At 41.7% G+C, this 26,769-nt stretch overlaps 1 protein-coding gene across 3 annotated transcripts in view; it reads left to right on the forward strand.

Annotated features, from left to right (window-relative positions):
* Nucleotides 1–26,769, forward strand: part of CACNA1A (calcium voltage-gated channel subunit alpha1 A) — a 289,262-nt gene that overhangs the window by 221,322 nt on the left and 41,171 nt on the right. For all 3 annotated transcript variants that reach the window (XM_089652658.1, XM_089652659.1, XM_089652660.1), the window contains exons 37-42: nucleotides 48–153; nucleotides 4,478–4,585; nucleotides 5,206–5,306; nucleotides 9,339–9,448; nucleotides 9,633–9,771; nucleotides 14,556–14,669. In XM_089652658.1, the coding sequence (XP_089508784.1) occupies nucleotides 48–153; nucleotides 4,478–4,585; nucleotides 5,206–5,306; nucleotides 9,339–9,448; nucleotides 9,633–9,771; nucleotides 14,556–14,669 (678 nt within the window). The remainder of the gene's footprint in view (nucleotides 1–47; nucleotides 154–4,477; nucleotides 4,586–5,205; nucleotides 5,307–9,338; nucleotides 9,449–9,632; nucleotides 9,772–14,555; nucleotides 14,670–26,769) is intronic.

Below are 26,769 nucleotides of genomic sequence, written 5' to 3' on the forward strand. Positions count from 1 at the left end.
TTGCAGTAAGACCAGTTAATTCATGCTGTGCTTTCTGGGTCTTGCAGAGGCTCCTTCGAATGGACCTTCCTGTGGCTGATGATAATTCTGTACATTTCAACTCCACTCTCATGGCTCTTATACGAACTGCACTGGATATCAAAATTGCCAAAGGTAAGATCATCATTTTTTTTAGGTCAACACCTAAAAAAAGTAGGGGGCCCCAGGAGATGCCCCTGGTACCTTTTTCATAGATTTTTTTGAGTGTGGGCAAGGACACAGGGGCCCCATGATCCCCTATTGCCCGGAGGCCCCATGAGTTGTCAGTCCGCCCCTGCCCACTACCAATAAGAAACTCTCAGACCTCTTAACAGCGAAACTAAGGTTGCACAGCTTGGCCGCACTCCTAGGTAGGGGTGAGCAAAGTGATTTCAGTGAAATTATATCAAAGTAGAAACTCTCAGTTGAGCTTATTAAGCTGTTTAGGTATAATTTTATTACACGAGAGATTTTTTTGGCATAAGAACAGGTCTAAGATAGTTCAAAGGAGATCCCTCTAGAACAGGGGTGGGCAAACTTTTTGACTTGAGGGCCGCAATGGGTCATATATTGGACCCGGGGGCCGGACCAAGAGTAGATGAATGATGTGTATGTGTCATCCATAGTAAGTATAGTAATATTCCCCCATAGTAAGCATAGTAATTAATCCCCCATATAGTAATTCATCCCCCCTATAGTAATTCATCCCCCCTATAGTAATTCATCCCCCATATAGTAATTCATCCCCCATAGTAATTCATCCCCCCTATAGTAATTCATCCCCCATATAGTAATTCATCCCCCATATAGTAATTCATCCCCCATAGTAATTCATCCCCCATATAGTAATTCATCCCCCATATAGTAATTCATCCCCCATAGTAATTCATCCCCCCTAGTAATTCATCCCCCATAAAGTAATTCATCCCCCATATAGTAATTCATCCCCTATAGTAATTCATCCCCCCTATAGTAATTCATCCCCCATATAGTAATTCATCCCCTATAGTAATTCATCCCCCCTATAGTAATTCATCCCCCATAGTAATTCATCCCCCATATAGTAATTCATCCCCCATAGTAATTCATCCCCCATATAGTAATTCATCCCCCATATAGTAATTCATCCCCCATAGTAATTCATCCCCCCATAGTAATTCATCCCCCATAGTAATTCATCCCCCCCTTAGTAATTCATCCCCCCTAGTAATTCATCCCCCATATAGTAATTCATCCCCCATATAGTAATTCATCCCCTATAGTAATTCATCCCCCATATAGTAATTCATCCCCCATATAGTAATTCATCCCTCATAGTAATTCATCCCCCATAGTAATTCATCCCCCATATAGTAATTCCTCCCCCATAGTAATTCATCCCCCATAGTAATTCACCCCCATATAGTAATTCATCCCCCATAGTAATTCATCCCCCATAGTAATTCATCCCCCATATAGTAATTCATCCCCCATATAGTAATTCATCCCCCGTAGTAATTCATCCCCCATATAGTAATTCATCCCCCATATAGTAATTCATCCCCCCTATAGTAATTCATCCCCCATATAGTAATTCATCCCCCATATAGTAATTCATCCCCCATAGTAATTCATCCCCCATATAGTAATTCATCCCCCATAGTAAGTCCCCCCTGTGTCAATTCACTTACCTTTGCTCCGCGCGTTCCTCTCGCCGTCTTCCCGCGCCGTTCCGGTGTAGCATGAAAATCTGTCTCCTATGAGGATCTGTCCCCCTCGACGTATCGGCGCATGTGCCAGTTTCAGGCATTAGCAGCCGATCGGCGATCTCCGGCACATGCGCAGATACGTCGAGGGGGACAGATCCTCATAGGAGACAGATTTTCATGCTACACCAGTCTTCAGGGCGGACTGTGAGAGGAGCCTAGCGGGAGCCTAGCTCTGCGGGCCGGATTAAAAGGTCCGCCGAGCCGTATACGGCCCGCGGGCCGTAGTTTGCCCATTGCTGCTCTAGAGTCACATTAAGCCAATTGCATCTTTATTTAACTTTCCCCATAGACTCCAATGCATTTCACAATTTTAGTGGACTTTTCACAGAAATGTAAATTCACTTTCATGAATCTCTTCTCTTTAAGTCCTGTTTAGCAAACACCTCACTTTGAAGGAAATTCTGGGAGAGAAATTCTGCATAGAAGTGTGGTCATGGAATATTGGCCAAGGTTCACAGATGTCTTAAATCTAGTTAGAAACGTAACATGCTGACCCCCATCACTATTCGTATATTATAGATATACGTTCCCCTGATCTGGTTTATTATGCAAAACAATATTGGTTTGGGTTAAATGTAGTTGCTTTAAATTAAATATGTCTTTTAATAGATATTTTATATTTTTAATATTTATATAATATCTTTAATACACAAATAAATATTACATTTAGGGCAAATCTAGGACACAAAGCATAATGGCTTTACTTTCAGACTCCACCATCTAACTGAAATTCCATATGGAGCCCTACAGATCATGAAGAAAGGGAGGAGATTCACTTGTTTGACTTACTCAGCTCTATGTGCAGTTCAAGTTCAATCTGTTGAGCCACAGAAACAACTGGCTTTTTCATTAAAGCATTTGCATTTAGCCAGTCAACATATGAAATTGTAACTATGAGTTGCTGCTTTTGTTTCACATTTTAAAAAATTATATAAGTGATCTTGGGCTAGATATATCAACATATACAGCAAGTGGTACAAGCACCTCAGTAATAAGATAACAAGCTGCTAAGCACAAATAAGGTACCAATAACACCCTAAGAAGTAGCAATGTATATAAAAAGTGCAGCGCTTGTTAATAAAACCAATGAAAAATAAAGGTAAATGCAAATAAATATGTATATATATATATATGAATGAGTTCAAGGTACAAGAGAATAGTTCTGCAATTCCATATAACGATATAGGTGCTCAGGTGACTTAGAAATCCTGGTTTCCGTGTTATAGTGATGAAGCAATGCGCACTCACCGGACGCGCATAATAAATGCGCTTTTGTGTAAATATAATCCAGATGTCATCTGATGGTGGGTGGTCCTCCCTCAGTAGGGTATGAGGCTGGTGGTCCTCTTCCACTAGGGGTCCCCCTATTAGCTCCTGGTATTCCTCTGATTAGGTTGGGTAACTGCAATTCATCCTGGTAGTGTGTCTGTGGACTAAAGTACTCCCCCAGGGGATGACCAGGATACTCCCATAGTGTAGTGATTTTAAAAAGAATATTTATTGTGATGCATCAGGTAAAAAACATAGGAATAGTTACAGACAGTTATCTGTTTAAGAACTAACCGTCTGGTGCAATAAGATGGCCGCCAGAGCTGTAGGTTGCTCTGGCGGCGTGACGTCACGGCGTGGCGTGGCTCCTCCTTGCGCGTATCGTGCTCAGGCACGTCTTCAGAGGGGGGTCGCGACTAGCGCTGCACTTTTTATATACATAGATATATCAACACTTTAGCAGAATAGACCTAAGGGGAATGATACACTCGTGGAAATGCATAAATACATAGCATACAGAAATATCTAATAGAAAGCGCTGCACTTTACCTTTTAATAATGAAACAGTATAAACAGCGCAAAAACAATGGAAAAGCAAAGCTAACAATTGCACAGTGTATGCTGATAATGTACTAAATCAACCAATCCTAAATACTGCTTAAAACCTCACAATTAAAGGTCAAATGCGCATATGAGACATCCTATGGATCAGGTATATCAGCCACTAGAAAAGACCTTGCATTTTGTTTCACATTCAGTGGGGTCTGAAGCCGGTCATAGATTGTTCGAATCTCAGACAGTTTAGCAAGAACCAGCTGAGATTCAAACCATTAATGGGCAGGCTGATTGTACCTAAATCAATCCATTGATCGATTTGGGTACAACCAGCATGTTGGATTTTAACATGCGATTATTGCCAGTGGCTATAATGTGTTCTCCCGGCAGGGACCACTTCCTGCGGCTGCAGGAAAGAAAATCACATCATCTATGGTCTGCCTGAGGGTGGGTAGACCACTGCCTGTCCACAAGGCCACTAAAGATTAGGCTGCACAGAGCATGCATTGTGTCCTAGATGTATAGGTGTGAATGGGAACGTAGAGTTTCCCTCTTTCACATTAAACTGCAACGCATAGATGTAAACCAGCCACAACGGAAAAATTGGAATCTGCAGCAAAGTGCAAGGAATTTGCTAAATCAAAAAAGATAAGTGTGAATAGGCCCTTAAAGTTTCCTGTTTTTTTTGAATTATGGAAAACCTCTTTACTTTATAAGGGGGAGCATAGGCAGTCAAAGTGAGAACATGTCTCAGAAACGGAAGGAACGGAATTAGATTCATGTCAGAAAATTTAACTTACATTGCATTTCTTTTACAGTAGTAATTTCAACTTACTAAACAGTGAAATTATATGTAAGTAATATCATTTTATCTGTGTGTTTTTCAGGTGGTGCTGACAAGCAGCAGATGGACAATGAGCTCAGAAAAGAAATGATGGCCATTTGGCCCAATTTGTCCCAGAAAACACTCGATTTGCTGGTGACACCACATAAATGTAAGGAAAGCGATAAAGCCGTTCCCAGAATTGATGAGTTTAATAATCCTCCAATGCTATAAAAAGAAGTAGCCATACTTACCTTCTGAAATGATCAATAAATGTGGGTTTGCCTGCTGAATCAGATGGAATTCTCTTAAAGATACTCAAGAATTCTGTGAATGTATTTTATACCAGTGGAAACAAAGCATTTAGCTAAAATACGCCTACTATGAAAACAATTATCCTGTTTTTTTCCCCATTTATTTGCACTTGATTGGGTATTTTTTGCAAAGTGAAATTTCACATCATTCCCTTGCAAAGGGAAAGTTCCCTTACAAAGTGCATAGCATATTTGCCTATATTTTGCCTATAAGATCAACCCCAGAGATTCAGAAAGTATTAAAGCAAAGCATAAGCATGACTTGAAGCCAAACATTTATAGAAGGAGACGTAAGCTGTAGCAGTCTACACATTTCCCCCTTGACAGGTTTCGTCTAAGGCACAAATGTACAATATGGATGCCCATTTTTGTAGTCAGGCACACTGTAATCATTTTCAAGTTCAAGAATGATCATCTATGCATGCTTTGGTCAATTGTACTTCTTCCTGTCAGTGTGTTATTCATTCTGTTTTGTCAGCTACTGACCTAACCGTTGGGAAGATTTACGCTGCCATGATGATTATGGAGTATTACAGACAAAGCAAAGCAAAACGGCTACAGGCATTGCAGGAGGAACAGGTAACTCAATCATAAATATCTTACCAGAGACATGTTTACAAAGCAATCTCATCTGCGCCTTGTCCCCATGTTGATAAGGACAAGAGCCTCTTCCCCACAACCCTGGCCCAGTGGTTGTGGGGGTCTGCCAGTGGGGGCCTTATCAGAATCTGGAAGCCTCCTTTAACTATAAGAGGCCCAGATCCCAGCTTCCCCCCATGTGAATGAGTAAGGGTATGCTCAAATAAGGGTCAAGTTTAAATTGGGGGAGGGGACCCAAGCCATTTGTTTGTTCTTTTGGTGTCAGCTTCCTTATAATCCATACCATGTTTGAAGGGTAGGTTGTGAGGGGACCCCTATTATTTTTTTTTTTTTAATTTTCACTGACAGCCTCCTTTGTGTACATGCTGCTGTCATCCAAGGAATCTCTGGCTGATGCAGGGATGAGTCATTGGTTGTGAGGACACCAGAGTATGCTGGCTTCCTAACAACCGATAACTCATCTCATTGGTTGTTAGGAAGTCAGCGAGTGTCAGATCCCCAACAACCTGCAAAAACAGCATCAAAAACACATCAAAAATGCATGGACATTGAAGTCTATGGGGCCAATAGCACTGCAACCACACCAAAGTAGCACAGAACCCTTTTCCCAAAAAAAAAAAAAACCACTGTGCTGTTTTTGATGTGAACGGGCACCATGGAGAATAATGTGATTTTCAATTCACATCTGAATTTGCGCTAGGACGAACCAGGCCTAAATCTGTCTCCAAATTGATTTTTGTAGATTTTCACCAGACTTATTGGAGAGGCTTTCTATAATAGCTTTATAAACAGAACAAAAAACTATATTTCCCTTTCAACCCTTATGCCTAAGCCTCACTAGAGTCTTAAGCTAGGTATATACTACTAGAAATTTTAATGAAAATTTGTATGAAAATTCTCAGAACTTTGGAGTGTCATTCGGAAGTTGTTGAAGATTTTGTTTGAATGGAATGGACTTTACTGAACAAAAACCACACACAGTGGAGAAAATAACTATTTAATCCCGTGCAGATTTTGTAAATTTGCCCACTTACAAGGAAATGAAGGGTCTATAATTTTTATCATAGGTGTATTTTAAATGATAGAGACAGAATATCAACCAAAAATCCAGAAAAACCCCATGATACAAATGTTATAAATTGAGTTGCAGGTCAGTGAGTAAAATAAGTATTTGATCCCCAAGCAAAACATGACTTAGTACTTGGTGGAGAAACCCTTGTTGGCAAGCACAGAGGTAAACCGTTTCTTGAAGTTGGTTACCAGGTTTGCACACATCTCAGGAGGGATTTTGGTCCACTCTTCTTTAGAGATCTTCTCTAAATCCTTAAGGTTTCTTGACTGTTGCTCGGCAACTCAGTTTCAGCTCCCTCCATAAATTTTCTATAGGATTAAGGTCTGGAGACTGGCTAGGCCATGACCTTAATGTGCTTCTTCTTGAGCCACTTCTTTGTTGCCTTGGCAGTATGTTTTGGGTCATTGTCATTCTGGAAGGCCTGTCCACGACCCATCTGCAGTGCTCTGGCTGAGGGAAGAAGGTCCCCATCCAAGATTTTACAATACATGGCCCCGTCCATTGGCCCCTCAATGCAGCAAAGTCGGCCTCTACCTTTAGCAGAGAAACAGCCCCAAAGCATAATGTTTCCACCTCTGTACTTGACTGTAGGGATGCTGTTCTTAGGGTCATAGTCAGCATTTTTCTTCCTTCAAACATGTCGAGTCGAGTTAATGCACACTTTTGGTCTCATCTAACCACAGAACTTTCTCCCAAACTTTCTCTGAGTCATTTAGATGTTTATTGGCAAACTTCAGATGGACCTGTACATGTGCCTTCTTGAGGAGGGGTACCTTACGGTCACTGCAGGATTTCAATCCATGGCGGCATATTGTGTTACCAGTGGTTTGTTTGGTGACTGTGGTCCCAACTGCCTTGAGATCATTCAAAAGCTCCTCCCCTGCAGTTCTGGGCTGATCCCTACACTTTTCTCATGATCATCCTTACTCCATGAGGCGAAATCTTGCACGGAGCTCCAGACCGAGGGCGATCAATGGTTATTTTGTATTTCTTTCATTTGCAAATAATCACTCCAACAGTTGTCTCCTTCTCACCAAGCTTCTTTCTAATGGTCTTGTAGCCCATTCCAGCCTTGTGCAGGTCTACAATCTTGTCCCTGACATCCTTTGACAGCTCTTTGGTCTTGCCCATGATGGTGAGGTTTGAATGGAAAAAAGAGATTCTGTGGACAGGGATTTTTATACACATAATGAGTTGTCATTAGGAGCACCTTCCAAAATTTACAGGACTGACCTGTGTAGTACCACATGAGCACATAGCCAGTCTGTGGGAGCCAGAATTACTGTTGGTTGGTAGGGGATCAAATACTTATTTTACTCACTGAACTGCAACTCAATTTATAACATTTGTCTCATGTGTTTTATCTGGATTTTTGGTTGATATTCTGTCTCTATCATTTAAATACACATATGATAAAAATTTTAGACCCTTAATTTCTTTGTAAGTGGGCAAACTTACAAAATCTGCAGGGGATCAAATAATTATTTTCACCACTGTATACTGTTAGAAATTCGTACACTCACGAATAAATTGCCATTCTGCTTCATTTAATTTTCTTGTCACTGCAATCAAAAATGAATGTCAAATTGACCCTAATAATGATTAGAAAAACAAACAAATAAATGTTCTTACAATATACTCACAATGAAAAAGGTCAGTCGAAATTCTACTAGTGTATACCCAGCTAGCGGTTAACATACATAACAAGTTCTAAAGCTATTCATGAGCAGTCATCTAGTCCAGCACAATCTCAGGTCTATGGCTAAGGCATTTAGATAGGTTAGAAAACCTGTTTTGTTCCTTCCTGGGATAAGTGGCAAATGTCTGCCAGCTGCCTCTCCTCTTCCCCTATATTTCTAGCTGATAAAATGTTTATGAACCTAGCAGCCAAGACCTATTCCTGAGAAAAGTTGGATCATGCTTGCCAACCATCCTGTAAACTCTCTGCACCTTCAATAAAGTGTTACTAAACCTTCCATTCAATAATACCTTTCTAAGCCAGCATAATGCCCTACACATTCCCAGTATATTTGTATCTGCACACAAGTTTACACTTGAAAGTGTCATTATCTCCCTTCCTCTCGCCATATGCTGCCAATAGAGGCTTTCTTCATTTCACTTTGTTTACAAGCAGTGCACATACAGTATATTGCTGTCACGTGCATTGCTCCTACAAAAGCACCAAAAAGGATGAAAACCTTGGATAATGCACTAGATGTTTGCGGCACCTGTGTGCTTGCTTTACTGCTCCTACAAACTACAAATCCCATGAACCAATGTGCCTGCCTATTGTACTTTGCATGCATCCCCATTCTAAGAATTGGATTATATAAAGCGGAGGTTTCCTGTGCTAGAATGTTCGGGCGCCGGCTGCAGTGGCAAGTCATATTGTAGTCAATCTTGGAGTGAGCATAGAAGGGTGGCTATGTTTCCACATACAGTAAGACCATGTAGACCAAAACATAGCCACCCTCATAACTGAAGAAGGAGAGTGACAGATTTCAAATCCAGATTTTGGGATGTGCTTTAAGATGCTATTAGAAGATACAAAAGTGACAATAGATGATGGTATTAAATTTGATTTTTATTTCTCTGTTGGGTTTAGTGACACTTTAATCCAAACATAATGGTGCAAACACCTAGCAGTAGTAGCACTGCCACGTTTATCAGAATGTGCAAAGGAACAGAACTGCAAAATAACAACTGGAAATGAAATGAAATGAGTCACAGGGGCAGTTCATACTGGCATTTAACTAATAATTTAATGTGGTCTATTATGTGAAATAAAAATGATGATGTTAATCACTGACAATCAGGTGACGCCAGTGCATCTAGCTCTGTGTTTACCACAGTACTTGGTGCTCCAGGGCTAGTGCACAATCACTCCCAGTTCTAGATTCATGAAAACAGTGATGTCAGTCAAATTCTATCTTTTCCAGAACCGAACTCCACTCATGTTTCAAAGGATGGAACCTCCATCACCCACACAAGATGGACCAATGGGACTAAACCCTCTAATGTCTTCTCAGAGGGAGCCAGGAGGAGACATGTGAGTGTTATCTCTAGCTTATCCTTGTTGCTTATTATTATAAACTGTATAAGAAGAATTGTCTCCAATATGTGACATTGGTCTGAAAGAACTGTCTGTACAAACCAATAAAAAGCATCCCTACATCGAAGTTATGTATTTTCTTTTGACGAATAATGTAGCCTATATTTTCATGGTGTTCCAGGAATATCCCTGAGGGTGGAATGAAGGAGAGTCAGTCTTGGATGACACAAAGAGCACAGCAGATGTTCCAAAAGACAGGAACATGGAGTCCAGAAAGGGCCAGAGAACAAGAAAATACCAACAGCTGGCCAGATTCCCAGGTAAAGTTGCCTTATACTTTACAGAGAACTCAAACTTGCAAGGACGATTAAACTGCCCTCAGGCCAGAAATTTCTTGTGCCCCGCGGAGTGCTCCATAAATAAGATCTATTTATATGGATGGGGAGGGGGGGTGGAGGGGACTACCTGTGCTGTCTTTTGAGTAAACAATATTTGTCAGGAAAGGTTCTCTACAAATCTGGTTGATTGGAAGGTGTTATGCAGGCCATAGACGGGCCGTTTATCGGCCGAATTGTTGGCTGATAAACGAAAAATCGGTCGGTGCCAATGCTGCCACTAATGCTCACGAAAGAATGGGACAAGAAACCATTTTGACAGAGACGGGAACACACCATACAATGTGACAGCAATACAAATACATTGTTTTTATTTGGATACAAATACAAATACAACCGCAAGACTTTTTCTCCTTCTCCTTCTTCTTCCTGAAACAACAGTTTTTTTTTCTACTCCTATAAACCTATCTTTACTTGGAAAATAGAAAATTTTAAAGAACCTTTATAGAACCTCATTACCTTTTCTAGGAATACAATTTAATTTTGGACTTTCAGAAACTATATATATATATATATATACATATACATGTGTGTGTGTGCCTTTACAGTAAAAAGAATGCTGGCAACATTGCAGGTCATGGCTCATGCGCAGATTTTTTATCGGTAAAACGATCGGCCGATTTGCCCATCATTGCTGGAAAATCGTCCGATCGTCAAAATCGGACACAAATTTTCCAACATGACCGATAAAAAATTGTGCAAAAAAAACAAAAATCGGCCGACCAATTAACCCACTAACAGTGCGAAAATTGTCAGATTATTTGTTCGGATGAAAAATAGGCCGATTTGCAACCTTTGCTTTAGTCTGCCACCACATACATATCACCTGATCTGACTGGAAAAAAGACTGGTCTACCCTATACATGGAGAGCTGAAAGTGTTTGTAAACCCAGCCATCACATCTAAGAATTAGTATAATACACTTTTGTTTTTGGGTTACAGCTTTTGATATACAGTTGTGACCAAAATTATTCAACCCCCACTGAAATTGAGTGTTTTGGCCAGTTTGACATTGCTTTTGATCATTCAGTCATCTTGCTTACATTTACATTAAAGAGGCACTTGTAGGTCAGACAAATATAACATAACAGTTATAATGAAATAACCACAAATGTCTTTTCTGTGCTCACAGCATTATCAGTTTTATTCAACCCCCAAGTGACATTCAATCTTAGTACTTAGTACAGCATCCTTTTACAGTTATAACAGCTTTTAAACGTGAAGCATAGCTTGACACAAGTGTCTTGCAGCGATCTACGGGTATCTTCGCCCATTCTTCATGGGCAAAGGCCTCCAGTTCAGTCACATTCTTAGGCTTGCGCACTGCAACTGCTTTCTTTAAGTCCCACCAGAGGTTCTCAATCGGATTTAAGTCTGGTGACTGCGATGGCCACTCCAAAATGTTCCAGCCTTTCCTCTGCAACCATGCTCTAGTGGACTTGGAGGTATGCTTGGGATCATTGTCCTGTTGAAAGGTCCAACGTCTCCCAAGCCTCAGGTGTGTGACGGACTGCATCACGTTTCCATCCAATATCTCCTGGTACTGAAGAGAATTCATGGTACCTTGCACACGCTGAAGCTTCCCTGTACCTGCAGAAGCAAAACAGCCCCAAAGCATGATTGACCCTCCACCATGCTTCACAGTAGGCAAGGTGTTCTTTTCATCATAGGCCTTGTTCTTCCTCCTCCAAACATAGCGTTGATCCATGGGCCCAAACAGTTCTAATTTTGTTTCATCAGTCCACAGAACACTATCCCACAACTTTTGTGGTTTGTCCACATGGCTTTTGGCATACTGCAGTCGACTCTTCTTATTCTTTGGAGACAGCAAGGGGGTACGCCTGGGAGTTCTGGCACGGAGGCCTTCATTACGCAGTGTGCGTCTTATTGTCTGGGCTGAAACTTCTGTACCCACATCTGACAAATCTTTTCTCAGTTCCTCAGCAGTCACACGGGGACTTCTCTCCACTCTACGCTTCAGGTAGCGCACAGCAGTCGAAGTCAGCATCTTCTTTCTGCCACGACCAGGTAGCGTTTCAACAGTGCCCTTTGCCTTGAATTTGCGAATGATGCTTCCTAAGGTGTCTCTTGGTATGTTTAACATCTTTGCAATCTTCTTATAGCCATTGCCCTTCCTGTGAAGAGAAATCACCTCTTCTCTTGTCTTCCTGGACCATTCTCTTGCCTTCACCATGTTTGTAACCACACCAGTAAATGTCTAGAAGGAGCTGAGTATCACAGTCATTTTAAAGCTGCCTAATTGGTGCTTATTATGCTTGATTGCTGCTCGGTGACATCCACAGGTGTTTTCAATACCTGATGGAAAGCACCTGTATGAACCTCTGTTCTTCAGAGTGGTAGTCTTTAAGGGGTTGAATAATTGTGGCAATGAAGAAACCACATAAGAACCATTTACTACTGTATTACATAAACAATTGATGTCATTTTAGTTGCATTTGGGTAGTTACAACGTCCTTGTAGGATTTGATTCTGAATACAATTCCAAATGTACACTATAGTCCCTAAACCCCTTTACAGCATTGGGGGTTGAATAATTTTGGTCACAACTGTAAGAGAGAAAATAATAAATTCTTGTAATTTCTGAACAGGATTTCTCGCAAGATCTCATTTTTTACTACTGAACTTAAAGCAAATTTCCAGTAATTTTTAGGAATTACCCACATTATAATGTACACCGCTAGTGAATCAAGATATGGATACTGAAATATCGAAATTTCCTGCAGAAAGTACCTTCTTTAGTAATGTTCAGCGCAACTTCAGGTTGGGGCCGCCTAGGCAATTGTGTCATCAGCCTTGCCCGTTGAATCTTGGAATATCTACGTCATCGATCCCAGGAGTTTTTGTGCATGTAATGCGGGTACACAAAGTGCGCCTTGCAGTGTCATTACTGCTCATGCGCGAGATCCCAGGGTGCATGCTGGGTAGCCAGCTGCACGAAATCCAGGAAATGAAGCCAGGCCGGCTTCAGCTGCCCAAATCCTGCATGGCCCCAGCCAGAATTGAGGGGGACAAAAGAAAAATAAGCAGTTTGTAAGCAGTTACAATGTGTACATGGGCAACATTATCCCTTCTGCTTATGAGGAATTACAATGATCCCTGCAATGCTATTAATACAATGTTGGCTAGGAGACTGGAACTCCGCTTTAAACCTGTCAAGGGAAAAGCAGGGAGGGCAGCATTGTTGGCCATTACTTCCAAAAATGCTTATGTTTGTACCTGATTGACATACTGATGCAATGGTTCTAATGCGTTCTGTGTCACCAATCTAGAACATGTATAGCTATAAGGAGTTATAAGCCCCTAAGACACTCATTTTTATCAAGCATGTTCCAGATCTGTGACCCTCTTTGCTTGGTTTTACACCCGATGCTTTGGTTTCCTCCATCAGTACAAAATATGATTGTCTTCTAAATAAAATTTCCCTAGAGTGTGTGAGACTATATGAAAGTGCCCAGGTTTCTAAAGGGCAAGGTCTAATGCTTTGTAATATTTCAGTGCTAAATAAATACAGAATATCATAATAATAATAATAAAAAAAATAATAAAGAAAAAATGTTGGTGATTCTGCATCCCCCTCACACATATATACAGTGTAGCCCAGGGGTGGGCAAACTTTTTGACTTGAGGGCCGCAATGGGTTCATATATTGGACCCGGGGGCCGGACCAAGAGTAGATGAATGATGTGTATGTGTCATCCATAGTAAGTATAGTAATATTCCCCCATAGTAAGCATAGTAATTAATCCCCCATATATTAATTCATCCCCCATAGTAATTCATCCCCCATATAGTAATTCACCCCCCATATAGTAATTCACCCCCCATAGTAATTCATCCCCCATATAGTAATTCATCCCCCATATAGTAATTCATCCCCTATAGTAATTCATCCCCCATATAGTAATTCATCACCCCTATAGTAATTCATCCCCCATATAGTAATTCATCCCCCCTATAGTAATTCATCCCCCCTATAGTAATTCATTCCCCATATTAATTCATCCCCTATAGTACTATTCCCCCCCAAGTAGTAAGCCAAGTCCCCCCTGTGTCAATTCACTTACCTTTGCTCCGCGCGTTCCTCTCGCCGTGTTCCCGCGCCGTTCCGGTCTTCAGGGCGGACTGTGAGAGGAGCCTAGCTCCCCTCACGTTCGTCACGCTGCCCCGCCTACACACATCCTGACAGCCAATGTATCACGCTCCGCGGGCCGGATTAAAAGGTCCGCCGGGCCGTATACGGCCCGCGGGCCGTAGTTTGCCCATTGCTGGTGTAGCCCTTCCTCAAACATTGTAGCCACTCCTCCTCACAGATGCAATCAATGCAGCCCCCCTCCCCCTCACATTTACCAAAATGCAGCCCCCATCAACAAACACACTGTTGTCCTTCTAAAGATGCGGGCAGTTGTGGGTGGGTATGCATGGTCACATGTTGTGCAGGCACAAGTGTCTTCATATAAATTCCTGTTCTCTGCCAGCAAGGACTGCAGGCTGTGGGTGGCAGGGTAAAGGGTAGCTGGTGCAGCGCTGCAGAAGGGGCAGGCAAGCTTGGGGGGGGGGGGGCAGCACTTGCAGTGCCCCCCTCCTTACATGACAACACTGCACCCAGGGCACCTGATTCCCCCCCACGTCCTGGCCCTATTTTTTTTTTTTAAATCTTGTTTTATAAAAATAACTGTGTTTGTTCACAGCTGGTGGAGATGACAGAGATGGGTCGAGATGGTTACTCAGACAGTGAGCAATATCTTGTGATAGAAGGGCATGGCAGAGCTGCTTCAATGCCACGACTACCTGCTGACAACCAGGTAAGTACTTCCTCCTGGTTCTAAGGTCTTGTTCACCATGAAACAGCCACTTTACAAAAGCCCTTACTAATGATTGTTTCATGGTCAAACTAACATAGTAAAAATGATAGCTAAGCTTAATGAAAACAGTCCTGATATATATTTTAAACAAAACAAAAAACATATAAACACTCGATGCAGTTTATTATTGTAATAGACTTCTGAAAAATACAATATTTTAACTAAATGATCATTACATCAAATTACTGTATCTTTGAGGTCTCATTCACTCTATGGAGTTATTCACCAAAGGGGTTTCAGCTGTTTACTTAACAAAAGAGAACTTTCACTTAGCTTAGTGAATGTGGGCAGATTAACGTTTCAAAAAATGATCCAGTCATGTGCAGGGAAATATTCCCCTGCAAAGTAAAAATGTACTTTGTTAAGGGAACAGCCTAGTGAACTCCAGGAAAACTAAAAATCCTCCCTTGAAGTGGGGCTGTGCCGAGGTTAACTGCTTGTTTATGTCTAGGGGATTTGGAAAAACATTTTTAATTTACCTTAAGACTGGTTCCTGCAGTCTTTTCCTACCTGCACTCCAGTGGTCTAAGGTCCTCTGATGTCATCAAGACTGATGCTGGGTCCATGGCCCTGCATTGGAAGTGAGGACGTTGAGAAGCAGTCCACTCTGGAGTATGGTGGGTGCCATCTGCCAGGAGAGCAAAGGCTCAGGCAAGTAAAATTCTTTTACCATCCATAGACAGAAACAAGCAGTTTGTCCTTGCAGTGTGGGCACAGCCCCAGTACAAGGGAAGAGTTTTCGTTTTATTGGAGTTGGACTTTAGTAAATCATACCCTGTGTGTTGCGATAACATGCAATAAGATGTGCTGCATTACGGCAGACCATTATTTTGTTTGCAGCGGTGCACTACAATGCAAGTGTGTTGTGCTGTGGTGCCAAGATGTGCCAAGATGTGCACAATGAATGATGCTACAATGCACCATACTATGTGCAATACATTGAACTGTTTTACTGCACAACAGCGTGCCTGAACCCCAAGTGTATGGCTCACATTAACATATACATTCACTAGCCACTTTATTAGGTACGCCTTGCTAGTGCCAAGAAAATATCCCCCCATACCATTACACCACCCCCACCAGCCTGAACTGTTGATACAAGGCAGGATGGATCCATGCTTTCATGTTGTTTACGTCAAATTCTGACCCCACCATCTGAATATTTCAGCTGAAATGGAATGCCCATTCTCCTCTGACATCAACAAGGCATTTTCGTCCACACAACTGCCGCTCACTGGATATTTTCTCTTTCTCTGACAATTTTCTGTAAACCCCAGAGATGGTTGTGTGTGAAAATACCAGTAGATCAGCAGTTTTTGAAATACTCAGACCAGCCCATCTGGTACCAACAACCACGACACGTTCAAAGTCACATAAATCCCCTTTCTTCCCTATTCTGATGCAAGTCATCTTCATCATGTCTACATGTCTAAATGCATTGAGTTGCTGCCACTTGATTGGCTGATTAGTAATTTGTGTTACCAAGCAACTGAACAGGTGTACCTAATAAAGTGACCAGTGAGTGTATATAAAGCCAAAACTTTTCTGCATTTTGGATAGATTAAGGGAGGGTTCTGTTTTTTTCTTTTTTGTCATCTGTGTCTCATTAGGGAAATTTTGCTTCACTTCCTGTCATGTAGACTCAACAGAAAATGAGATGATATGTTTCCAATCCGAGGGCAATCCATTCTTAATGTCACAGGAACAAGTGTTCTCTTTGAAAGATTACCCCTGTACTCTTGCTCTGGTGGCATCTCAGAAATTTGGATTTACTCTCAGTTTCATACCTGGTGACAATGGTCATCATTACAAATGAATTTCACTAACAGGGACACAGACAGCAATAAAAACAAAGGTTTTAACCTTTCACTACTCAAATCTACTATCCAAATCTAAACAAAAAAGTTTGTCTTAGTTATGCTGTAACCTTTAGTTATGCTCTGTTGCTTATATGTATCTGGGACTTGCAGGTTGTACAATAATATTATTTATGGGAAATAATGGTATTGTACAGCATACAGTTGCAAGAAAAAGTATGTGAACCCCTTGGGATTACGTGGAGTTTTGCATGAATTGGGCATAAAATGTGCTCTGAACATCATCTAAGTCACAACAATAGAAGAACACAGTCTGCTAAACATAATACTACACAAACAATAGATGTTGCCATGGTTTAATTGCACATAACATGTAAACATTCACAGTGCAGGGAGGAAAAAGTATGTGAGGCCCTAGCTTAATGACTTCTCCCAGAGCTAATTGGAGCCAGTTGTGAGCCAACCTTGACTCCAATCAGTGTGATGATATTGGATGTGTTGCTGACAGCTGTCCTGCCCTTAAAAAACACACACCTGTTTTGGGTTTACTGGTTTCAAGAAGCACTGTCTGATGTGAACCATGCCTCACAGAAAAGAGCTCTCAGAAGACCTACGATCGAGAATTGTTGACTTGCATGAAGCTGGAAAGGGTTACAAAAGTATCTCCAAAAGCCTTGATGTTCATGTGTCCACGGTAAGACAGACTGTTTACAAATGGAGAAAGTTTAGCACTGTTGCTACTCTCCCTAGGCGTGGTCATCCTGTAAAAATGACTGCAAGAGCACAGCGCAGAATGCTGCATGAGGTAAAGAAGAATCCCAGAGTGTCAGCTAAAGACCTACAGAAATCTCTGGCACATGCTAACATTTTTGTTGACACATCTACAATAAGGAAAACATTAAACAAGAATGGAGTACATGGGAGGACACCACGGAGGAAGCCATTGCTGTCCAAAAAGAATATTACAGCATGTTTGAAGTTTGCAAACGAGCACCTGGATGTTCCACAGCACTACTGGCAAAATATACTGTGGACAGATGAAACCAAGATTGAGTTGTTTGGGAAGAACACACAACACTATGTGTGGAGAAAAAAAGGCACAGCACACCAACATCAAAACCTCATCCCCACTGTAAAACATGGCGGAGGGAGCATCATGGTTTGGGCTGCTTTGCTGCCTCAGGGCCTGGACGGATTGTTGTCATTGATGGGAAAATGAATTCCAGAGTTTATCAAGATATTTTGCAGGAAAACGTACGACCATCTGTCCGCCAACTGAAGCTCCGCAGAGGATGGGTGATGCAACAGGACAATGACCCAAAGCATACAAGTAATTCAACAAAACAATGGCTGCAACAGCACAGAATACGCCTTCTGGAGTGGCCCAGTCAGAGTCCTGACCTCAACCCGATTGAAATGCTGTGGCATGACCTTAAGAGAGCGATTCACACCAGACATCCCAAGAATATTGCTACACTGAAACAGTTTTGTGAAGAGGAGTGGTCCAAAACGACTCCAGATCGTTGTGCAGGTCTGATCTGCAACTACAGGAAATGTTTGGTTGAGGTTATTGCTGCCAAAGGAGGGTCAACCGGTTATTAAGTCCAAAGGTTCACATACTTTTTCCTCCCTGCACTGTGAATATTACATGTTATGTGCAATTAAACCATGGCAACATCTAATGTTTGTGTAGTATTATGTTCAGCAGACTGTGTTCTTCTATTGTTGTGACTTAGATGACATTCAGAGCACATTTTATGCCCAATTCATGCAAAACTCCACGTAATCCCAAGGGGTTCACATACTTTTTCTTGCAACTGTACAGATGATATATTATGATAATGGCAATGTCATCAATAAAATGTTTGTATAGAAGTAGAAAGAGGAAATAAAGATTTGCAGTTTTGCCATACAGGGTATTAAAAATGCCCAACAACTGGCCCAATTACTATTCCCGTGAAAGGCGAAAAGTGAATTTTCTGTAAAAATGTGTGTGCATCACTTGGAAGACTTGATTGTACAAGATTGGGAGATGGGTACTGGTGACAATTTAGCCATTATACTGTATATGAATGCTAACAGTAAGTGGAACTCCAGGCAAATATAAAAAACAATCATGCTTTTCAAGTTACTGATTCAATAAAAAAATCATTAAGTGTATTTTAAAACTATCTTTTCTAATTACCGTATATACTCGAGTATAAGCCGACCCGAATATAAGCCGAGGTACCTAATTTTACCACAAAAAAACTGGGAAAAACTATTGACTCGAGTATAAGCCGAGGGTGGTAAATGAGGCACCTACTAGTCAATGTAAAAAATTGGTGTCAGTGGGAGGAATAGTGCCCCATCATTGGTGTCAGTGGGAGGAATAGTGCCCCATCATTGGTATCAGTGGGAGGAATAGTGCCCCATCATTGGTGTCAGTGGGAGGAATAATGCCCCATCATTGGTGTCAGTGGGAGGAATAGTGCCCCATCATTGGTGTCAGTGGGAGGAATAATGCCCCATCATTGGTGTCAGTGGGAGGAATAGTGCCCCATCATTAGTATCAGTGGGAGGAATAGTGCCCCATCATTGGTGTCAGTGGGAGGAATAGTGCCCCATCATTGGTGTCAGTGGGAGGAATAGTGCCCCATCGTTGGTGTCAGTGGGAGGAATAGTGCCCCATCATTGGTATCACTGGGAGGAATAGTGCCCCGTCGTTGGTGTCAGTGGGAGGAATAATGCCCCATCATTAGTATCAGTGGGAGGAATAGTGCCCCATCATTGGTGTCAGTGGGAGGAATAGTACCCCATCGTTGGTGTCAGTGGGAGGAATAATGCCCCATCATTAGTATCAGTGACACCAATGATGCGGCACTATTCCTCCCACTGACACCAATGACACTTGCTGACCCCTGTTGCAGTATGGTGCTGCTGCAGCCAGCATATGTGGTTGCAGCAGCACCTCTGCACTGCACACTTACCGGCTTTTCCCTCACTCGATTTTCGCGGGTCCGCTCGGCTCCGCCTCCTCGCCCGTGATTGGACGCCTGTGTACCTTTCCTGAGCTACAGTTCTGGCGGCCAATCACCGGTGAGGAGGCGGAGCTGAGCGGCAGGAGTGAGGGAGTGGCCGGAGTGACGGAAGGAGCAGCGCTTCCTGGATGGATCATCGGGAGCCAGGTAAGAGACAGCAGCCCTCTGCCCACCCCTGTACGCGCCCCCCTTGACGGAGCCTACTGCATACTGTGCTGTCACCCCAACAAGCTGCAGAGAGGGAATCTCCTAAGTAAGTTTATAAGTGAGACAGAGTGCAAGGAAAACCAGTGAAGTTACAGCCAATATAAACCCAAAAAGAAACATTTATTATATTGCAGCTTACCAATATTTAAATGTGGTGGATGCATTTGTTTTTGTTTCCTTTTGTTTCACCAAGTGCTTGCAAGCATGTTTTCAAAAAGGGTCTGGTACGATTTTGAGCGCTGTTCAAGTTTCGATTTTCAATGTCATACACTTTGACAATTCACACCTGAATCGCACCTGAACCGCTGAACAAAGTCGCACCGGAGGGGGCTGAAATCATTCTGTCAAAACCGTCCCGCACGTATGTGAACTAACTATTGCGGGAGTCTTAGCTGTCATCCAGACTGGACTTCAAATATGTCTTCCTCTTCTCATTTCCATTTACATAAGGGGTGGTGGGATTGTTTGTGCTTTCAGTTTAGCTCACAGTAAGTGACAAAGACACTGCATTTCCTGCAAGATCAACAGATTTTCTCTGTGCTTGCTAAAAGTGTTCTTAGCCTGAAAATGGAAACGTATGCAGCCACCACATCTAAGTAATGCCGCAATATAGGATCGCATCTAAGGACGGCAATACATTATAATATTGATTTTGGGTTTAGATAGCAGGCTGGAAACTGTGAAATAAAAGCAGAAGTTTAGAGCTACGGGTCACTCTCTAAATATATAATCTGACGCTGAGTGAAAACCACAAGAGTGGCTGAAAATAAAACTGCAAATATAGCAAATTAAAAGTTCATATAATTGTAACTGTGTTTTAGCTGTTTGACTGGAGTTCTACTGTGAAATGCTATTAGTTATAATGAAAGGTTGATAGTTTTGGTATCTGCATATCACATGATTCCTCATTTTTGTATATTTGTAGACATGCTGCATTAAAAATACAATCCAGAATAATAGTGATTATTTATAGTCTGTTTTACATGCTGGATAGATGGAGCTTCTGGTTCACTCCTGCATGAGCTGCATTGAACATATTTGACATTAAGGCAAAGCTTTGAAATCACAACCTTCCATAAACATATAAAAATCGCTATTCATTGCAAACACATTAATGTACATAAAAAGCATTGCATTCCATGGCTGCATGTACATCTTCTTAAGAAGTCGTGCAAAAATGAGATTATCGATAAGTTACTATCATTTTACTTGGTCATAAAACTTTTTTGTAACTTTACTGTCTCTCATAAAGCACTGAAGAGATGCTAGTTGACTGCCTGTTAAGGTCTCCCGCACATAGCCGTTTAGTCGCATACACAGTGAATTCTTCTATTCTCAGTGAATACCGGATAACGGCCGTGTGAAGGAGACCTAACAGACCTTTCTCATTTTGTAAATAAAGTGGAATACCTTTGACTTGTGATCATCTGAGGACCAATGGGGGTTTGGTCAGCATCAGAAAATAGCAAGGGTTCCTTCACAATGGATATTGCTTTCAGAAGGGCCTGTTCCTACCTATGCATTGCAGGACATTATACAAAATGCCTGTATTTTGCATTCCAAGTAATTCAATTAAAGCTGAACTCAGGAATAAGAAAATAGTGTCTAAATACAAGAGGTACGCATATCCGTCTTTTCTTGATGGTCAGCATGAGTAGACTAGTTGCTGATCAGACTCCCACCCAACTCTAGGGTAAAGTAGAGGATACACAGAAACTGAACAAAGGAGAAAAGAGGCAAAGGTGCAGGAGAGAAAGAGTATGGGGGTGGAGGGGAGGAAAAGGGGGGGGAATCCCACAAACTCAGCACCCGAACCCCAGCTGTGAAGATTCAGAAATAGGCGTACTGGTATTACTCAACACCAATAAGCAGTGTCTCATACTCCCGAGTGCACATGAAGATCTTCCAATAGAGCCATGTGCGCCTGAACTTTTGGCATGTGTATTCTTGATTAAATCTTGGTGTGTTTTGTGTATTTCTTCCAGTAATCCATGAAGCTTTTCATTTGTGCAGCAGCAGTAATAGAGACTGAGAGATAAAATAGTGCAGCGCTAATAAAAGTAATTAAAAAGTCTAGATAAACAATAAATATTAACAACTGGACAATAGGATAAGAAACAGGTACATATAGATATGTTATGCCAAAATGGTGCAAATGATCACATGTGAGATAGCTAATAAATATTCAGTGATATAATTTAGTATAAAATATAGATCTGTAAATATCCGCAGAGGCAACTATAATAATGGAGAGAAAGAGTCCCACAACTTCAAACCGGTGCTTGTGTCTTGAATTAATAAGAGAAATGCGCACTCACCGGACGTGCACTATTATTGTGCATTGTATAATATATCCTGGTGTCAATAAGTAGTCATATGGGCCAAAACGTGGAACAGGCTCCCTCTTAGGATGGTAAGGGTCCAGGGACTTAATGCTGATACTCCATGGATTTCCAGAGTTCCCCTTTAGGGATGGATGGGTGCAGCTCTCACAGGATTAAACAGGAGGCTCCCTCTCTGGATACACAGGGTACTGGGCATCTAGAGGAAATGATACTCCCCGCATGGGGGCAGAAACAGAAGAATGCCCGTAGTGTAGTAGGATTAGGAAACAATTTATTGATTCAGTAAAATAAATAGGATGCATCCAGGGAAGTAAAACGTATTAAAATTGAGGAAAAGGACTAATTGCTCAATTTTAATATGTTTTACTTCCCTGGATGCATCCTTTTTACTGAATCAATAAATTGTTTCCTAATCCTACTACACTACGGGCATTCTTCTGTTTCTGCCCCCATGGGGGGAGTATCATTTCCTCTAGACGCCCAGTACCCTGTGTATCCAGAGAGGGAGCCTCCTGTTTAATCCTGTGAGAGCTGCACCCATCCATCCCTAAAGGGGAACTCTGGAAATCCGTGGAGTATCAGCACTAAAGTCCCTGGACCCTTACCATCCTAAGAGGGAGCCTGTTCCACTTTTTGGCCCAGATGACTACTTATTGACACCAGGATATATTATACAATGCACAATAATAGTGCACGTCCGGTGAGTGCGCATTTCTCATATTAATACAAGACACAAGCACCGGTTTGAAGTTGTGGGACTCTTTCTCCATTATTATAGTTACCTCTGTGGATATTTACAGATCTATATTTTATACTAAGTTATATCACTGAATATTTATTAGCTATCTCACGTGATCATTTGCACCATTTTGGCATAACATATCTATATGTACCTGTTTCTTATCCTATTGTCCAGTTGTTAATATTTGTCGTTTATCTAGACTTTTTAATTACCTTTATTAGCGCTGCACTATTTTATCTCTCATTCGAATAAGGATTTCTGTTGGTTGCCTTGAGTGTACAGCGGCTTACTGGGAAACCGCTCACTTTTTCCCATTTATAGTAATAGAGACTGGTCTTTTCTGCTCTCTTTTCTCGTGCATAGTGACTGGTCTTGTCTCTGCCCCCTCCTATAATTTTCTGCCTGTAGTGGGTGGATCTTCTGGGTCTTTCCCATGGTTCTTCTCCCTGCACAGCTGTGTGATGATGTCACCACTACTTTTGCAAGGTAGTAACTGGGGTTGCAAAGGCATTTGGTGCACAAAAGTGGATTGATGAATTTTCGTGCCCAGAGTTTAAGCCTTTTAAAAATGCCAGGCAAGGCATCTAAAATGCGTGTGAATGCAAGTCAACGCAACATTCTGGTATGACCAGGGGCGGACTGACCATTTGGAAACTCGGGCACTGCCCGAGGGCCCGGGGTCAGTAGGGGGCCCGATGAGATGCCCCTGGTACCTTTTTCATAGGCTTTTTTGAGTTTGGGCAAGGACACAGGGGCCCCATGATCCCCTATTGCCCGGGGGCCCCATGGGTTGTCAGTCCGCCCCTGGGTATGACAAAAACATGAGTCAGTAAGTAGTTAAAGTTAACTAAAAAATATATATTTTATATATAATCTGAGTTTTTCATCAGCAAGCTTTTCACAATGCTTCCTGGTTGATCTCCAACACCCTGTCACATGATACTGTGGAGGCTCACATTCATGTTACAGCTTATGTGGGCTTAGAAAGAAGCAGTGCTTTAGCTAGTATTAGGGAAAACAGTAGGAACCAGATGAATGCTAGGATTATTGAGATGTTCATTCTAAGGAGGCATTTTTTGTTCTTGTTTTGGATACAGTAGGGAATGGTAACACCTGTTAGTTTATTTTCTGCTCTCCCTCCCAATATGGAGGTTTCCCTTAGCTTTCTGTCTCAGAGCTGTAGCAGGAAGTGAAAGGAAATATCTACAAAGTGAGGGGATTCCTCTCACTTGTCACTGGAATCTCTTAGGCAGTCCATACATTATTATTTTTTTTTTTGCGTTCAACCAGCGTGTTGAAAAAAATAAAATAAAATTGCTCGATGTAGAAGGAGGAATCACTCCCATGGAGGAGAAGTGAATCCACTGACTTATCTAGTTCTGTGTATACATTTAAGCTTGAACTATTGAGCTTTGTAAACCATTTTTATTTTATTTCTTAAGTCCTAACACAAGCCCTTTATTGACAGAGGTACAAAGTGTAAAGGAAGACACCTAATGGTGACTACAGTTTGCTGGTTACTGGCGCACCACCATAAGGTGCACTGCTGCTCCCAAATGTGAGTTTAGGCATTTTTTGGCGTCTTTTTGCTGTCTTTTTGCCAAAGCCCATGAACTCAACTCAGTAAAAGCCATGTTTAGCGCTTGGGCGTTTATTCATGTCAATGGAAAATACTCTGGCCAATCAAATCAATAAACATCCAAGCTCTAATCGTGGGTAAATGCGGTTCCGTGTTTACATGCGTTTTTGCCACATTTAGCGTTTTTCTACTGCCAGGAGAGCCAAACGTCTAGGGAAGTTCATGTGTAAAAGAGGCCTAAGTAGATGAAACAGGGAATAGTAGGTGTGTGAAAATTATGTATAGATGTTACCCTGCTGTAGTAATCTATGCAGATCTGTTTTTGTAGAGCTTTACCTGTCACACACAATCCTACGAGCTATTTTAGAGATCTTTAGTACTAACAAACTGCTTTTACTGGTGCCTTATTACAAGAAATTCAATGTCCATGGGCTGACTGTTAAGCCTGTCATCACTCAAAGAAAGCAGACGGCCACACTGATGATCCCAGCGTCCAATGAGCTTTATTGTACCAAACAATACAGAGTACCCTCCAGGATCCTTATATCCTAAGGGTGGTTTGAGCAAGGGTTGTATGTGTGGTGCTGGTGCTGCCAGATTATTTATTTATTTATTTCAGGTACTTTTATAGTGCCGTAAATGTATGCAGCGCTTTACATATATATTGTACATTCACATCAGTCCCTAACCCTTAAGGGGTGTACAATCTAAGATCCCTAACTTACATTCATACATACACATATTAGGGCCAATTTAGACAGGATCCAATTAACCTACCAGCATGTCTTTGGAGTGTGGGAGGAAACCGGAGTACCCGGAGGAAACCCACGCAGGCACAGGGAGAACATGCAAACTCCAGGCAGGTGGTGCCATGGCTGGGATTTGAACCAACGACCCGAGTACTGCCAGGCGGAAGTGCTAACCATTTAGATTACAGAAGACTTATATACTCAGACATAATATAAGCACTAGCTTATGCCAGCCTAAGTCGAGTGTAAGTAAGTGACCAAAGTCCTAAACTTGAACCATTCTTCAGCTGTTCTATACTGTAACCTCTAACTTATACTACTTATTACCCACTCCAGACTGCTGGTAGTCTTCAGGTACCTGCTAGAGGAAAACAGGGGACATAAAAAGCTAAAGGTTTAGGGAGAGATACATTTAAGGTAACCACATATGGTGGAATCTTGTTATTCAAACTAACAAGCAGTCTCACAGACAGGGGTGTAGCTACAGATATCTTAGTGCAAAATTATTACTCGGGTGTTGGATGCTAGGCATCACCGTATCCTTAGATTTATTGTCCAGTGGTGGATTCCTGCAGTTTAGCATGTCCACTTTGCATAATAAATAATAAAGTAGTTGCAGTGAAAGGCCCAGGTTTCGCTGGATCTGTAGCTGAGTTCCTACACCCTTGGCCCTGGACAATCCTTCTTTTATCTAAGATGTACATCTATTATTCAGAATGTCAGGTGATATCACCAGTATCATAAATACCATGTGGCACCAGCCTGCTTTGCTATTGGAATGAATAGGATATAAGGACAAAACGTCCAAATAGGATAAAGGACAAAAAGTTCAAACTTGTCAATCATTGGTGATACAAACATGGGTTCCTCCTGGTTCACTAACACCAGGATTTGTATTAAAAATAGATAGGAAAATAATTGCAGCCACCAGTCAGCATCAGACTTGCTTAGCATTTGTGCGAAAATTACTCCAGATCTAAGTAAGAATACAATAAATGGGGCCCTTTCTCTGTCCGGCTTTCCCTAGAATGCTTTATTCACCTTCCCTGCATCTTCTTTGAATCTAAAATTAAACATTTTTACCTTAATGCATTCCCTGCATTTGGGTTAAAAACATTTTAGCACCCCAAAAACGCATACCTGAGATCTACATTGATCCACCACTGTGCAGATCTGTCAGCCTTCTCTCCCTGCTCTCACACGCTTTGTTGGGGCAGTGGGAGCCACTGGCGTCTGCTGTCAAACAAATCCTGTGAGCAGAGAGTGGGGGGCTGAATTGTGTCTGTCAATAGATTCATACAGTTCTGCTCAGGATAGATTATTCTAGAGTAGGAGTTGTGGGCAATATTTACTTGTTTTATTAAAAAAATGATATTGCACAGAGCAGCCCCAAATCTCCACTTCTGGGGGCCCCTGCTAGCGCTTTAGGCCCCTCTTCTTTGAGTTTCCCCATAGGGCTATGAGGGCACTCAAAGAAGAGGAGCCTATGGGGGCTTGTTATTGTAATATTTAAAAAAATAATATTGCCCACAACTCCTCTAGAATCAACTATCTCCTAGTCTCTCAGTCCCTTTTACCAGC

This window comes from Staurois parvus, unplaced genomic scaffold, assembly GCF_062004578.1.
Source record: "Staurois parvus isolate SC_StPar_1 unplaced genomic scaffold, SC_StPar_1.0 ptg000689l, whole genome shotgun sequence".
NCBI classification, from domain to species: domain Eukaryota; kingdom Metazoa; phylum Chordata; class Amphibia; order Anura; family Ranidae; genus Staurois; species Staurois parvus.